This window comes from Typopeltis vanoorti, chromosome 1 (assembly GCF_054136105.1).
Source record: "Typopeltis vanoorti isolate ZY-2024b chromosome 1, IOZ_Tvanoo_1.0, whole genome shotgun sequence".
Classification (NCBI taxonomy): Eukaryota; Metazoa; Arthropoda; class Arachnida; order Uropygi; family Thelyphonidae; genus Typopeltis; species Typopeltis vanoorti.
In genome coordinates, this window is record NC_143549.1 from 172,007,079 (window position 1) to 172,019,844 (window position 12,766).

The following is a 12,766-nucleotide window of genomic DNA, read 5'->3' on the forward strand; positions in this document are numbered from 1 at the left end:
ATTCAAATTTGTGGGGCGTAATCCCCACGATGAGAAACACTGCCTTAACAGTATTTTGTGTAATATCTTAATAACTTAGCACTTTTTTAAAACGATATGTGACAAATCTTTCTTTTTTTTTTTTTTTTGAGGAAATTTTCTATTAAGTTATTCGCAATGCTTAACTTTTAAAGGGTTTAAGTCCTTGAGTAAGCATGCTTAGTTTGTTCTGTTCATTGTGACTCAGTCTCTTCCTAAAGGGCAGACAAACACTAGACTTACAATCTTGGACTAAAGCTAAGACTCACTGTCTTAGCTTTAGTCCAAGCTTCAGGATGATATTTCAAGTCAGTTAGTTGAATTCATTATGGTGGATTAGGGAAAAAGGGGATGCGTTTCAATTTCGAAAACAGACACAATAGAAATGTAGGACATAAACTAGAAACCACATCGCATAATAACGTTAGTTGATATGTAAAATCACTGCTCCTTTAGGAGAAAAAAAAATAGTTGAAGATCTTTTTTAAAGCTATTTGCAGAATCGTTTTAGATTGCCACTTTGACTAATCATTTTTAACCAGAATATATAGGTAACTGAACCTAAATACAAAGCGGTAAATCTTTATTTTCATAGATATTGGAGTTGGGGGGGGGGGGCAACTGCTTACTTCAAAGTACTGTATGTGGATGGCATATTTTGTATGTTGTTGCAGTTTGTGCAATATCGAGTCTCCAAAACCTAAAAAAAAATGCAACTGAGCCAATATGAGCCATTTAATAATGTTATACGTTGAATTTGTAACTGGAATTTAGTATGATAACATGAATAGATGTTTTTATCTCTCGCATAACATTGTCTTATTTTGAGGGGCATATATCTGATATAGTTGGATTCTGTTCATTTTAATTAGAGAAAAGTAAGCTTATTAATCATATATATTGTCTATTAACTGCGTGTGTTCTCTGGCCACTTTGCCTATTTTGGGTGATGAAAAATCAAAATATATGTCGATTATATAAATTATATATGTTGGTTCGTACGCAACCAACAACTTTGTATATCTAGAGGGAGTGAAGTTGCAAAGGAGTGGGGAGTTTTAAACGTTAATGATTGACCACCGCGTTAATGAGTTCTGATGTGCTTCACATTATGTTTCAATTGTGATAGAGATCTTAACTTTTAAATACAGTATATTTCTAAACATGATTCCATAGTTGAAGAATTACTTATGCGTCGTTTTCTTTGAAAAGAAACCAGAATTTCAGCTTCGTTTATTATGGAAGGAATATCATATTACTGTTTCAAGCATGGCTAACTTTTAGACGATCTCAGATGGAATATGCAATTCATTTTATTTACACAGATCGACTCTACTGATCTCATTCATTGCATTTTAGCAGTAATTAGATCAGAAATAATAAGGACAGTTTATCATACCAGCTAATTGAGTGTTTTTCTGCTATTATACTTATTATAAAGGATGAAAAACTAGCCTTTTCCAGGAAGGGCAAACCTTGCCACCTTCAGTGTTAGAACAGCTCACTCACCTTCTGCTAAGAACCATCATAAAGGTTCTTCCTTGTCCTAACCCGGATCTTTACAACCAAAAGGCAATTGTCGTGATATCCTTTCGACTGTGCTACCCAAGTGTTTCTTCACTGATCTCAGAACATATACAGTTAATTTACAGAAATGCATTACAATATCAAGCATAATTTGATTATAATAAGTAATAATCATGGCGAGAGTTGTCATCACACTCCAAGAAAAAGAACTCTAATTTGTAAAGAGATTATTAGAAGACATATTAGACTATATTGCTAGAGAGAGAGAGAGAGGGGGGGGGGAGTCTGGTAGTACTGGTAATGTGTATTCAGCGGAATTGTTTACCTTCTTGAAATGTTGCATGGATTAGTCAAAGTCATGACCATCGTCCTTTTAGACGCAAATAGCAGTTTCATAGATTCTCCTAATCAGGTCATTTGACTTGACCATGATATGCTGCGACAGTGGATGTAAGTCTAGAAGCTTGTTTTCGTGATGGAGAAGGGATTCTTGGAATCTTGTTTAAAGCTGAGTAATGAACATGAGCAGGCGAATGAAGACCAAGCATCCCATTCCAATGGTAAAAACGAAAGAGCAGAAAAGTCTGGAAAAGAAAAGCCACTGTTCCTGGACAAATAGGGATAAGGGAAAAAAGTATAAAATTAGGACGGTTCTCGAAAACAGAAAACAAAAATAAATAGCGGAAGACGATCCCATAATCCTCGTGAAATGCCTTCCTCAGCTTGTTTAGCGAGAAAACGAATAGTTAATTATTGTCAGATAATCACTACAAGGGAAAGTGGGTCGAGATTTCTCGTGAGAGGAAGAATATAGAAACCTGGATTAATACGTCATTTGTCACTATACTAATTCTACAGATTAAGAATGCTTGTTTTCCTTATTTTTAATTAAATTGCAAGATTTGATTGAAAATGGCAGTATAAGACGTATTTTTTTATTCAGATTATCCAATAAAATCATATGATTCAAAACTTTTACATAGAAATGAACAGATATAAGAATATGAAAGAAAGAGAAGGTAGAACAATTTTCACACACAACAATACTGTGTGTGTGTGTGTGTGTGTGTGTGTGTGTGTGTGTGTGTGTGTGTGTGTGTGTGTGTGTGTGTGTGTGTGTGTGTTACGGTTTGAACGACAAATTAAGACCACTTTAAGGAGGAACTGGTAGAGCCATGAAAATAAAGATGTCTATATTCTCCTGGGGGAAAAAAAAGAAAAAAATATAATGACTATGTGTTTATTCATGCTTTGCTTCATAAAATTCAAGATATTTTCTAGATAATTAGCATAGATGAAATACTTAATGCATAACATTTTTTACTATAATATATAAATGCTAAAAATTTACAGCGTTTATTTTTCTTTTTTACAGATCTTTTATAAAATCCGTTGCAGCAGAAGTTTTAGCTCATTACAACTAAAAGTAAAGCAATCTGAAGACAAATGAGTTGCAGAATTAACTTAATAAAATCTAATTTATAACTCTCATATGCTAAAAGTATTATTTTGATTATTTGTATTTGATTATCATGGCAGTTACTCTTGGTGAAGATAAGAGGGTAGATTACATAGCAGCTTATGTTATGACATCTTTACAAACAACTTCAGAAAAATGGAACGTGATGGTAAGTCTGGATGACTACAAGATACCATTACTAGAATTTTTGGACAATACACCAATTGAGAGATTGTTGTTTACTGAAAACCTCATCGGACACTTGGTTATCTCTGAACATTGCACATATCCAATAAGGAGAAAAGTTGTATACGTGCTTAAAAGTCGCAAAGAACATGTTACTGCTGAAAACTATAAAGAAATTCTTGCATTCGGAGATCTTTCTAATGCGCCTTTAGATCAGCTTCAGAATTTCTTAAAAGAGGTAAGTTTAAAATTTTACAGATTTTAATTAAGGAAAAACTCCATTCATGTAATTTGAAACATAAATTATTATTATTATTATTATTATTATTATTATTATTATTATTACATCCTCCATGGACTCAGCAGATTAATGATGGTGATGTTTCCTCCGGTTAACAAATGGTAACCAAGCAAGTTAGATGCTTCTGACTTGATTTTAAAATCATTAATACTTTCCACTCGAATTTTGTTTGTCGTGATTATTTTATTCTAGTAAGTTTTTTTTTCTCGGTATATTTAGTAAGAAATTTTAGGATTAGTTTCAAAAATAAAGGATGCCTATGCAACAACCTTCTGGTAACTTCCATATTGTTAGATTGGTAGAAGAAAAACCATTAGAGGATTCTAGACGCGGTTAGTGGAATTTTTTCTATACCTTTATTTAGAGTTAAAAATCGCTTACGCAATCCAGTAAGTATTTTTCTCCTGAAATCTCGATTCTTAATCCCACAACTAGGAAAATCAATACAGAAGTTACACAGCTGTGTAAATAGTGCTTGTTCTATAACCAGTAGGCCATGTGTTCGAACCCATGACTAGTATGGATATCTTTAAGTATCGGATGAATTACGTCAACCAGAGTGACACCACCGCTGCCCTACTAATTGAAGGCCTCAGTGGTTTCAAAAATGTTCCATGTTCGATCCCTAGTGCAGAATTTCCAAATTATCTAGACCTCAGCTCACTCGATGTACCAGTGTATGAGAATTCAACCTCAGATGTGTGAAATTCATATATATATATATATATATATATATATATATATCATTTATTTATTTTTTTTAAAGTAGTCTCCTCGGTTGCTATAGCAATAATTGTAATTTTTCATGTTTCACTGTGCCAGCTAAGGGTTTAATTTTACTCGTTTCCGTGTCCATTATTGAAAAGTATGTGGTATATATGCCGCTCCTCTTTTTAGGCTGGAATAAAAAGTCTGTTGCTTTTCTTTGATACGTTATCAAACTGATCAGCAGTAGTGACTACATATAACAGTTTCCGATGGTCTTCTCCCTATCGTTCAACTCTACTTGTGACATTTCTTATCTTTAATCAGCTTAATTTTTTTTTTTTTTTTGTCACTAGTGCACTGGAAACCCAACCGCAAATCCAATATACAGGTAAACCATCGATTTTTCGACACCATTGGTTCCATATTTGCTGCATTAGCCGTTCTTCGGGACCAATGGAGGACATGTAATAATAATTTCACTAGTGCAGACATTTTAATTCAAGGACACTCGCTGGACGGATTTTTATTGAACTGTGGTAGTCGGAATCTTTCAAAATTTCTCAAACCATACCAATTTGGGTTTCTATCAAGCAATTTTCAGAGCACAAATATATTGCTGTAACTCCACTAGGAATAGATAGACTTTTGGTATTTAGGATGTATATTAGAGTATATCCAAGCGATTCATTTTTGGTGTCAGTCAGATTATTCTGACTTTTGGAAAACCCAAATTGGCAAAATTTGATAAAATGATTCGAGCTGATAAATTAATAACTCCAATTAGCTGAAACGAATTCGATATGTTCGAGTTATAATTCAGAGTTCGAGTTATGTTACAGAATATGTCATGCTCCGAATCAGTGAGCTGGATTTGTAAAGATTTGTTGTTCTTTTGTATGGCACCAAATCTTTCACTTTGCTATATATACAGTATAGGTCTGAAAAGTCTCTTATGATTATCAATTTTAACCCTTTATATTGCGAGTTTCTTTTCTTTTTTCTTCGTAGATTTTTCAGAGTTTTTCACTTTAGGATGGTTTTTCCCTGTTTCGGTTCCAGGTAGGAAAGATATTTGCAGATGTTGGATCTGTGATATGCCTATTTGCATGACTGGGAAGAATGTTCTTGACCTTTCAGCATTATGCATATAGGTAAAAGTTATAATATTAGGAAGATACTAGCTGACTATTCTGAGGATTGTGAACAGATGTAGATTTTCAACTCTGGCAGATTTTTGTAGAATATATTGAAGAGTTAAATAGCTTTTCCACATGTAGCATCTTGAAGAAGAAACTGATTCTGAAGGATGTAATCTTGGTTTTAAGATAGACTAAGCACCGTGCATCCTGGTTATAGAGTAACTTTCAGAATGCATAACAGATTTGGAATGAAAGAATTTTCTAATTTTACTCAATAGAAATGGTGTAGTTTCTGAATGAATTTGAGGGGAGGAATCGCTAGGCTAGTTTCTGATTGAATTTTGGTAGGGATATTCACGCAGCCTAGAGGAATTCACGCAGTCTCTAGGTTGCGTGAATATTTTGAAAGTGTGTGTGTGCCAGAGAATGCTGATTTGCTACGTGGTTTTTAATTATAATTCTTCCTCTCAGTGAATAGGCTGACAGCACACGGTATCTTTTTCTCAGAATATTGCTGAAGCGGCTGCATTATAAGCTGAGATTGCAAAGGTACTTTTTCCCATCTCTTTACAAGCTGCAGATTAGAGAGTCGCTGCTTTCCATGTTCTATGCCGATATGCCATTTGTGTTTCTTTCTTGTATGTAACTTAGCTTCCTAAGCTTTACATACATTTTGCGTATTGCATGAATGGTTTTCATTTCTTCCTTATTATGTATCATGGCGACGCATGATACATAATGTACTATCCCCTGGTATTGCCACATCAATGAACCGCACTTGCTGTTGTTCGACTACAGTCATGTCTATCAAAAAGTCCCATAATATCTTATCATTTTCATTTTCAATAACTTTCTCAACTGTGTGTTTCCAAGGGATTTTCAACTTGGGAAACTATATTTCCTATACAAGCTCCAGTGTACAGTTTTTGCTATCCGATCATGCCTTTGTTTATAGTCTATATGGGCAATCTTGCTGCAAGAATTAATTATGTGGTCCACTGTCTCTTCATCATTTCTGCACAGTCGACATTTGCTATCCTTACAGAATTTCTCAATCTTCGCATTTATTGCATTCGTTTGTGGTGCTTTTTCTTGAGCAGTAAGTATCAGACCTGTCTCTTTTTTAATGGTACCCAGCTGAAACCATTGACAGGTTAAGCAAATGTCAACTTTCCCTTCAATATGTTTCAAATATGACCATGCAATGTTTTATTTTCCCAACCTTTTCATCTTTTTCTCGTTTTTCTCTCTATTGTGACTGTTTTTTTTTTGGAATCCACTACATTCACTACTTTTTCATTCAATTAATATCTTTTGTTCACTTTCCTTGATGTAATCATTCAACGCTCGCATTTCTTCTGCTACTGTTTGCTTCACTTGCAAAAAATCACGTCCGACACTTTTCCTGGGTATGTATAACCGATCGACATCACCGTGTGCGTGCAAGGCATGACAGTCATTTTCATGTGCATCCAAATATGCTTGTGCCCAGGGTCGTCGCCAGATTAGCTCGCGCCCTGAGGCAAACAGTTAAATATTGCCCTTGAAGGATTATAAGACAAAAATATAAGAAAATCTCCAATTGCTATGTTCTTATTACAAGAGAAATGATTACATATTAATTAATCTTTAATGATTAACAATATTAATTAAATATTTGCTCTACGTGGATATCGCACAATAAAACTGTTTGTAAGCTCTTCTAAATTTAAATTATGTCCGTCTCTATCGATATAGTCGCTAGACAAACAAATCTTTCTTGGGTCATTGCTGTTCGCAAGTAATTCGCAAATAATTTTTAATCAGTTTAAGCTTGCAAAACTTCTTTGCGCACTTGCTACGCAAAAGGAATCGTTAGTTTATATTCAATACGATTAATAATCTTTAGAATTATTAATAATATTGCGTAGCGACGGCACCTACCGCAATATGGCTGAACGAGCACCCTTATTAAGCCGCGCCGTGAGACAGGCTGCCTTTATGCTACACCCTGTCGTCGGCACTCCTTGTGTCCAACAATTATCCTTGCTGTATATCTGATTATAGGGAAGGCTAGTTTTCCAAAACTAGTTTTCTTTAGTATTGATGACTGTTACAGTGTTGCGGCCATTCAGCTTGGGCTTTAGAACTTTTATAACACTTTTGAGATATTCATTCATTCACTGTTTTAGTTTTTACTTCTGAACTTAAAACGGCATCTGAATTCCTATTTATTTATGCGATTCGTGCTGTAGCAAGTTTTTAATTTTCACTCCATCTGCAAATTTTATTCCATTATTGCCTGTTATTTTCCCTCCAACTATAGAGTATTGCACCTTTCTCAAGTCTGAATTCCACACAAATGACTTCTCGGATGATACGGAATGTATCGAACAGTGCATCAATATCTGGATGATTTTCCGTATAGCTTAAGGTCATCCATATATAAAGAATGAAAGATTTTTCATCCTTGCTTTCATGTTTGATATCCAAAACTAGTTTTCTTTAGAATTAATGTTAGAGGAATCAGTGCTAGGATGAACAATAAAGTTGATAGTGAGTCACCTTGAAAAATTCCTCTCTTGATATTCACTCTACCCAGATTATCTCTATTGATTATTAACTGAATTTTCCAAGTGCGCCTGAATGCGGTTAGGAAATTTCTGATGTCTTTACTCACTCCAAAATTTCTAAACATTTTATAATCCAACTATGTGCCAAAGAGTTGAATGCTTCCTGTAATCAATCCATGCCATATATCAGTTGGCTTTTTGTCTTTTCGAATTTTGCAAAATCATTTTTGTCAATTAACAATTGGCCTTTTTTCTCTGGATTTTCTGAAACACCCCTTTTGATCAATAGGTATTTGTTGCAGTGATAAATATTGTCTAATCAAAGTTGATAGACGTCCAGTGAGTAACTTAAATGTTGTTGAGAGGCAAGTTATTGGGTGGTAATTACTTGAAAACGCATCTTTTTCTTTGTTCTTCGAAATCAGAATTACCCTTACGGTTGTCATCCGCTCTTCAATTGAGTCTGCTTGTAATTGGTTGTTAAATTGTTGAGCCAATCGAGCATGAATGATGGGTAAGCATTCAAGCCAAAAATCTATACAGTTCGTTTTTGCCTGGTGCACTCCAGTGCTTCATTTTCTTTGCTTGCCTTTGGATCATTTCTGTGGTTATGACAAGGTCTTCCATCTGAGTGTTGTTCAATTGTTTATCAACATCTTTAATTCAGTTAGATTTTCATTATGTTCTTTTGGATTATCCTAGAGCTACTTCCCGAACTTGAGTTTTCTTCTGCATTTCGGTGTTCAATATTGTGTTATGATTTCCCATCAATATTTTGGTTAAACTGATGCTGGTTTGTTCGATAAAAGTGATGCTGGTTTATTCTGAATTAAATGTTTTGCCTGTATTGAATATAGCGAATATTTTTTATTTTGCTGTGGCCACAATTCTTTGTTTTAATTTTTCTGCCTTCACTTATCGATTTTGTTGAAGGTTGCATCGCGTTGCGAGGCTGCTCTTGATCGTTTAAGTTTTCCTTGTTTTAAATTTTTTTTTTAATTACTAGCATCTGCTCGAAGTTTGTTTGTTTTTGATTCTAAACGTAATTTCCATTTTCAGGTTTTCCTCATTTCCTCTTTTTGGTTTATTAATATGTTTTATTGTATAACCAAGTTCTTTTTTAACTACAACTGCAGCAATGTATATCAGCTGATTGTTTCTCCAACTATTTTTGTAGAAATTGTTTCTATTACCAAGTTGATGTTGTTCAATTTGTAGCTAGATCCTGTCTTCGGCTTTGTTTCAGTTTCGGTAGTCGCTGTCTTCCTCCGATGTTCTGCATTTGTTCTGCAATCATACATCTCAGTTCTTCTTGTGTAGCATTCAAGTGATTTGCTAGATATTATTTGGATTATCTGAATTCAAGATATTTACATGAAGTGTTTGCATAAGTCTTGCAGCTGCCTCAAGTTCTTGATGAGATTCCATAACAATCTGTCTTTGAAATCAAGTTCTGCATTATTGAAAACTTTGTTTCTTACAATACATTTTAGTCAATCCATTTAGCCTTGCCCAGTGACTCCTTGTATCAGGAAATCTCTGTTTCCAAATTCCATACATCAGCTTATAGTATTCCACTTGGGGGTTGGATTTGATTCATGATATACTTGCATAATCATCTTGTTTTCAGATAAAATCAATTTCTTTCGTTATTTAATTTTAATTGTTCTACTTTTTCCTGTCGCATTTCAGATGAGTGCCACTTCTGACAAGATCGAGATCAAGATAAGATAAGGAATCGTGACGTGATTGGTTGTTGAGATGATGACGTAATTTTGTTTGTGTGTGACGTCACGAGTTTGGAAAGTTTGGAATTTCCCTGGGGCATATGTGTCAATAGCTTCACTTCTTGAGTTTTGGTTTGCGTATGGAATTATGGGTGATGGTAGAGAAAAGGATTCCTGTCGTGATTGGTGGGACACTATGAACAAGATCAAGATCAAAATTAGATAAGGAATCGTGTCGTGGGTGTGTTGTTTTCAGAAGTAGATAAGTGATGTCATTTGTTGTTGTCAATAAGTGACGTAATTTGTTAGTTGTAAATAAGTGACATTATGGTTTCGAATGGAAAGGAAGATATATTAGTGGATAAGGAATCATGTTGTGATTGGTGGGACACTTCTGACCAGACCAAGATCAAGATAAGATAAGGAATCGTGACATGGATGTGTTGTTATCAGATGAATATAAGTGATGTAATTTGTTAGTTGAAAATAAGTGACATTATTGTTTTGAATGAAAAAGGGAGATGTATTAGTGGATACACATTCGCGTTGTGATTGGTGGGATATTATGAAACAAATAGGGGTAGGGTGAAAGGGGAAGCGATGTCAGTATCCTGGATGTGTGTTGTTATGAGTTGTAGATAAGTAATTGGTGTGCGTATGGTATAATGGGTGATGGATAGTGATAAGATAATGTTTGGAAATGTTTGGAATTTCTCTAGGGTCCCCTCATCTCAGGGACATCATGTGGTGTGTTTGGATCACTTAGAGTATTGTGTGTGTGTGATGTTTAGAGATAAGGAATCGTGACGTTTTGTGTTTGGAAATTTCTGGGGAACATATGTCACTCTGTGATATCACATGGTGTTTTGGTTTGCCTATGGAATTGTGGGCAATGTTTTTGAGATACAATATCTTGCAATTTTTCCAGGGTGAAACACATCGTCATTCTCATCATGTTTTGTCTTTAGTTGTCTATAGATGGCTGTACTAATTATTCAATTCATTTTGAGGTATTTCTTTCCTGTTAAAGGGTAGGAATTCTTAGATTAGAGTCGTGATGGCGACAGTGATTAGACATTTCTGAATAATTTAATTATATGCTGGTGTCCCGCAAACACACACACATTACACATGAAAAGTTGCTGATGTATCCATGTTGATACTCTAATATGTACCCTATGATTATTCTTATGAAAAAAAAACTATTCAGTATTAGAATTATACTTACCAAAACATACGAGCAGTTATTATTGAAATTACAATTATCAATTGTTATGTTTAAGTTAAAAAAATTAACTTACATTTCTTTCCAGAATGGGAACATCTTGGTACTATCCAGGTTTTCTGAATATTCGAAATTCTTGATTTTTAACATATATTCACAGCACAGAACACAAACACAAATCTAAAAATGCAGTTGACTTTTTCATTATAGGTTACTGGGGCTATCATATATTCACAGCACAAAGATACAAAAAACATAGGAGTTGAAAGATATTTCTGTAAATAACCAGAAAAGCTAGTTGACTACTTAATTTAGATTAATATCCGATTGATTCTCTGTATTAATTCTTTCCCACAGTTCTCATGCTGTTTTCCCAAACTTGGTGGGAAAGTCTAGCGCCATTTTGTTTAGGGTAAGTGATATTTCCAGTTCCGAATTCCGAATGCTGTTAGAGTATGGAATTCTGACAAGTGAAATGATTTTTTTCAAATTGATTGTTATTTTCTCTATTTTACTTTTAAAATTCAGTTTAACTACATATTCTAACAGAATAACTGAGCAAAATTAATAAATAAATAAAATGTATGTGAATTTATTGTCCAACACTGTAGATTTCTCATTAAGTCTTATCTTAAAGATATCTCTCTTATCCAGTCGCCAAATTGTTGTACATAGGTGAGAAATCGTGTGTTTAGGTTGGAACTCTCGGCTCCCATGGGAAATTATTGCTGTAGTAAATTAATGCTTACATATATTTCTTTAAACCAATATGACTATTAATTTTACCTTTGATTCCTTGTGCTCATAACCTATTTCTGTAACTGGAATTTATTTTTTTGTTAATTTTTTTCTTTAGCATTAGTGATTTTAAGTAAAGGATATGAGACAAACAAGGTTTTAAACTTTCTGCAGCGTTTTCGTTTGGAAACTTCTTTTGCCAGCACAACAAATAAATTGTTATTTCTAATTATTTCAAATGAATATTAGCTCTGAAATATATACTTTGTTAATTTCTACATTACCTTTTATTTTAATGTAATATTATTAACAAATTATATTTACTGAATCTAACATACAGAAATTAAATAAAATGAAAAAGACAGTAATTTTTTCCCCTTTTTCTTCTGATTTAACATTTGCACTGATGTTCATAGTGTATGATTTGCCACTGGTGCTTACGCGTAATTCGTGTGTTTCTTCGCCATGTGACATTTCAGAACAAGTTGAACTATGGTTTTTACTTAGCTCAAGTATGTAAAACTCATTTCCTTTAGTCCCAATTCACTGTTGTCCTCTTAGCTCGATATTTATATCAGAGTAGGGATATATATATATATATATATATATATATTAACACAATTATTATATTAGATATTCTTTCCGATACAAATAAATAATTATTTATTCTTATTTCAAATGAAAATTAGCTCAGAAAGTAAGAAAGAAAGAAAGAAAATTGTAAAGAAAAAAAATGTTTACCTTCAAATAAATATTTATGATCACAGCAAACAAGAAATTCGTCAGCATTTTCAAAGTTTTGAAATTTATCCACATATTGTTTTCATCAATTGATATCATTTAAATGAAGAATGGGGGATATCAAGTTCGTTAATGTTTTTTTATTTTTCTCTTCCAATGGCGAGTATTTTTTGATATATGCATGTTGATTCACTTGTTATCTGCATGCTACGATACTTTTTTATTTTTTTTGTCACTTTTCAGGTGAAATATTCTTCACTAAATTTCTGCCTATTAATTTAATACCCATTTCCTTTTGCTTCCAAGTGTTGACACAGTTTCACTGAGTGGATTTTCAAAAAAAGGTGGCATGAAATTTCACAAGGGGAAATAATTGTTATGGTCTTACTTAAATTTGTATAACAGATCAACGATAACCAGTTTGTTCATTTAAATTTGCATATTT

At 33.6% G+C, this 12,766-nt stretch overlaps 1 protein-coding gene across 1 annotated transcript in view; it reads left to right on the top strand.

Annotated features, from left to right (window-relative positions):
• Positions 1-3,077: 3,077 nt before the first annotated feature.
• Positions 3,078-12,766, top strand: part of Dhc93AB (Dynein heavy chain at 93AB) — a 1,274,973-nt gene continuing 1,265,284 nt past the window's right edge. The window contains exon 1 of the mRNA XM_090403805.1: positions 3,078-3,428. Within this exon, the coding sequence (XP_090259931.1) occupies positions 3,078-3,428 (351 nt within the window). The remainder of the gene's footprint in view (positions 3,429-12,766) is intronic.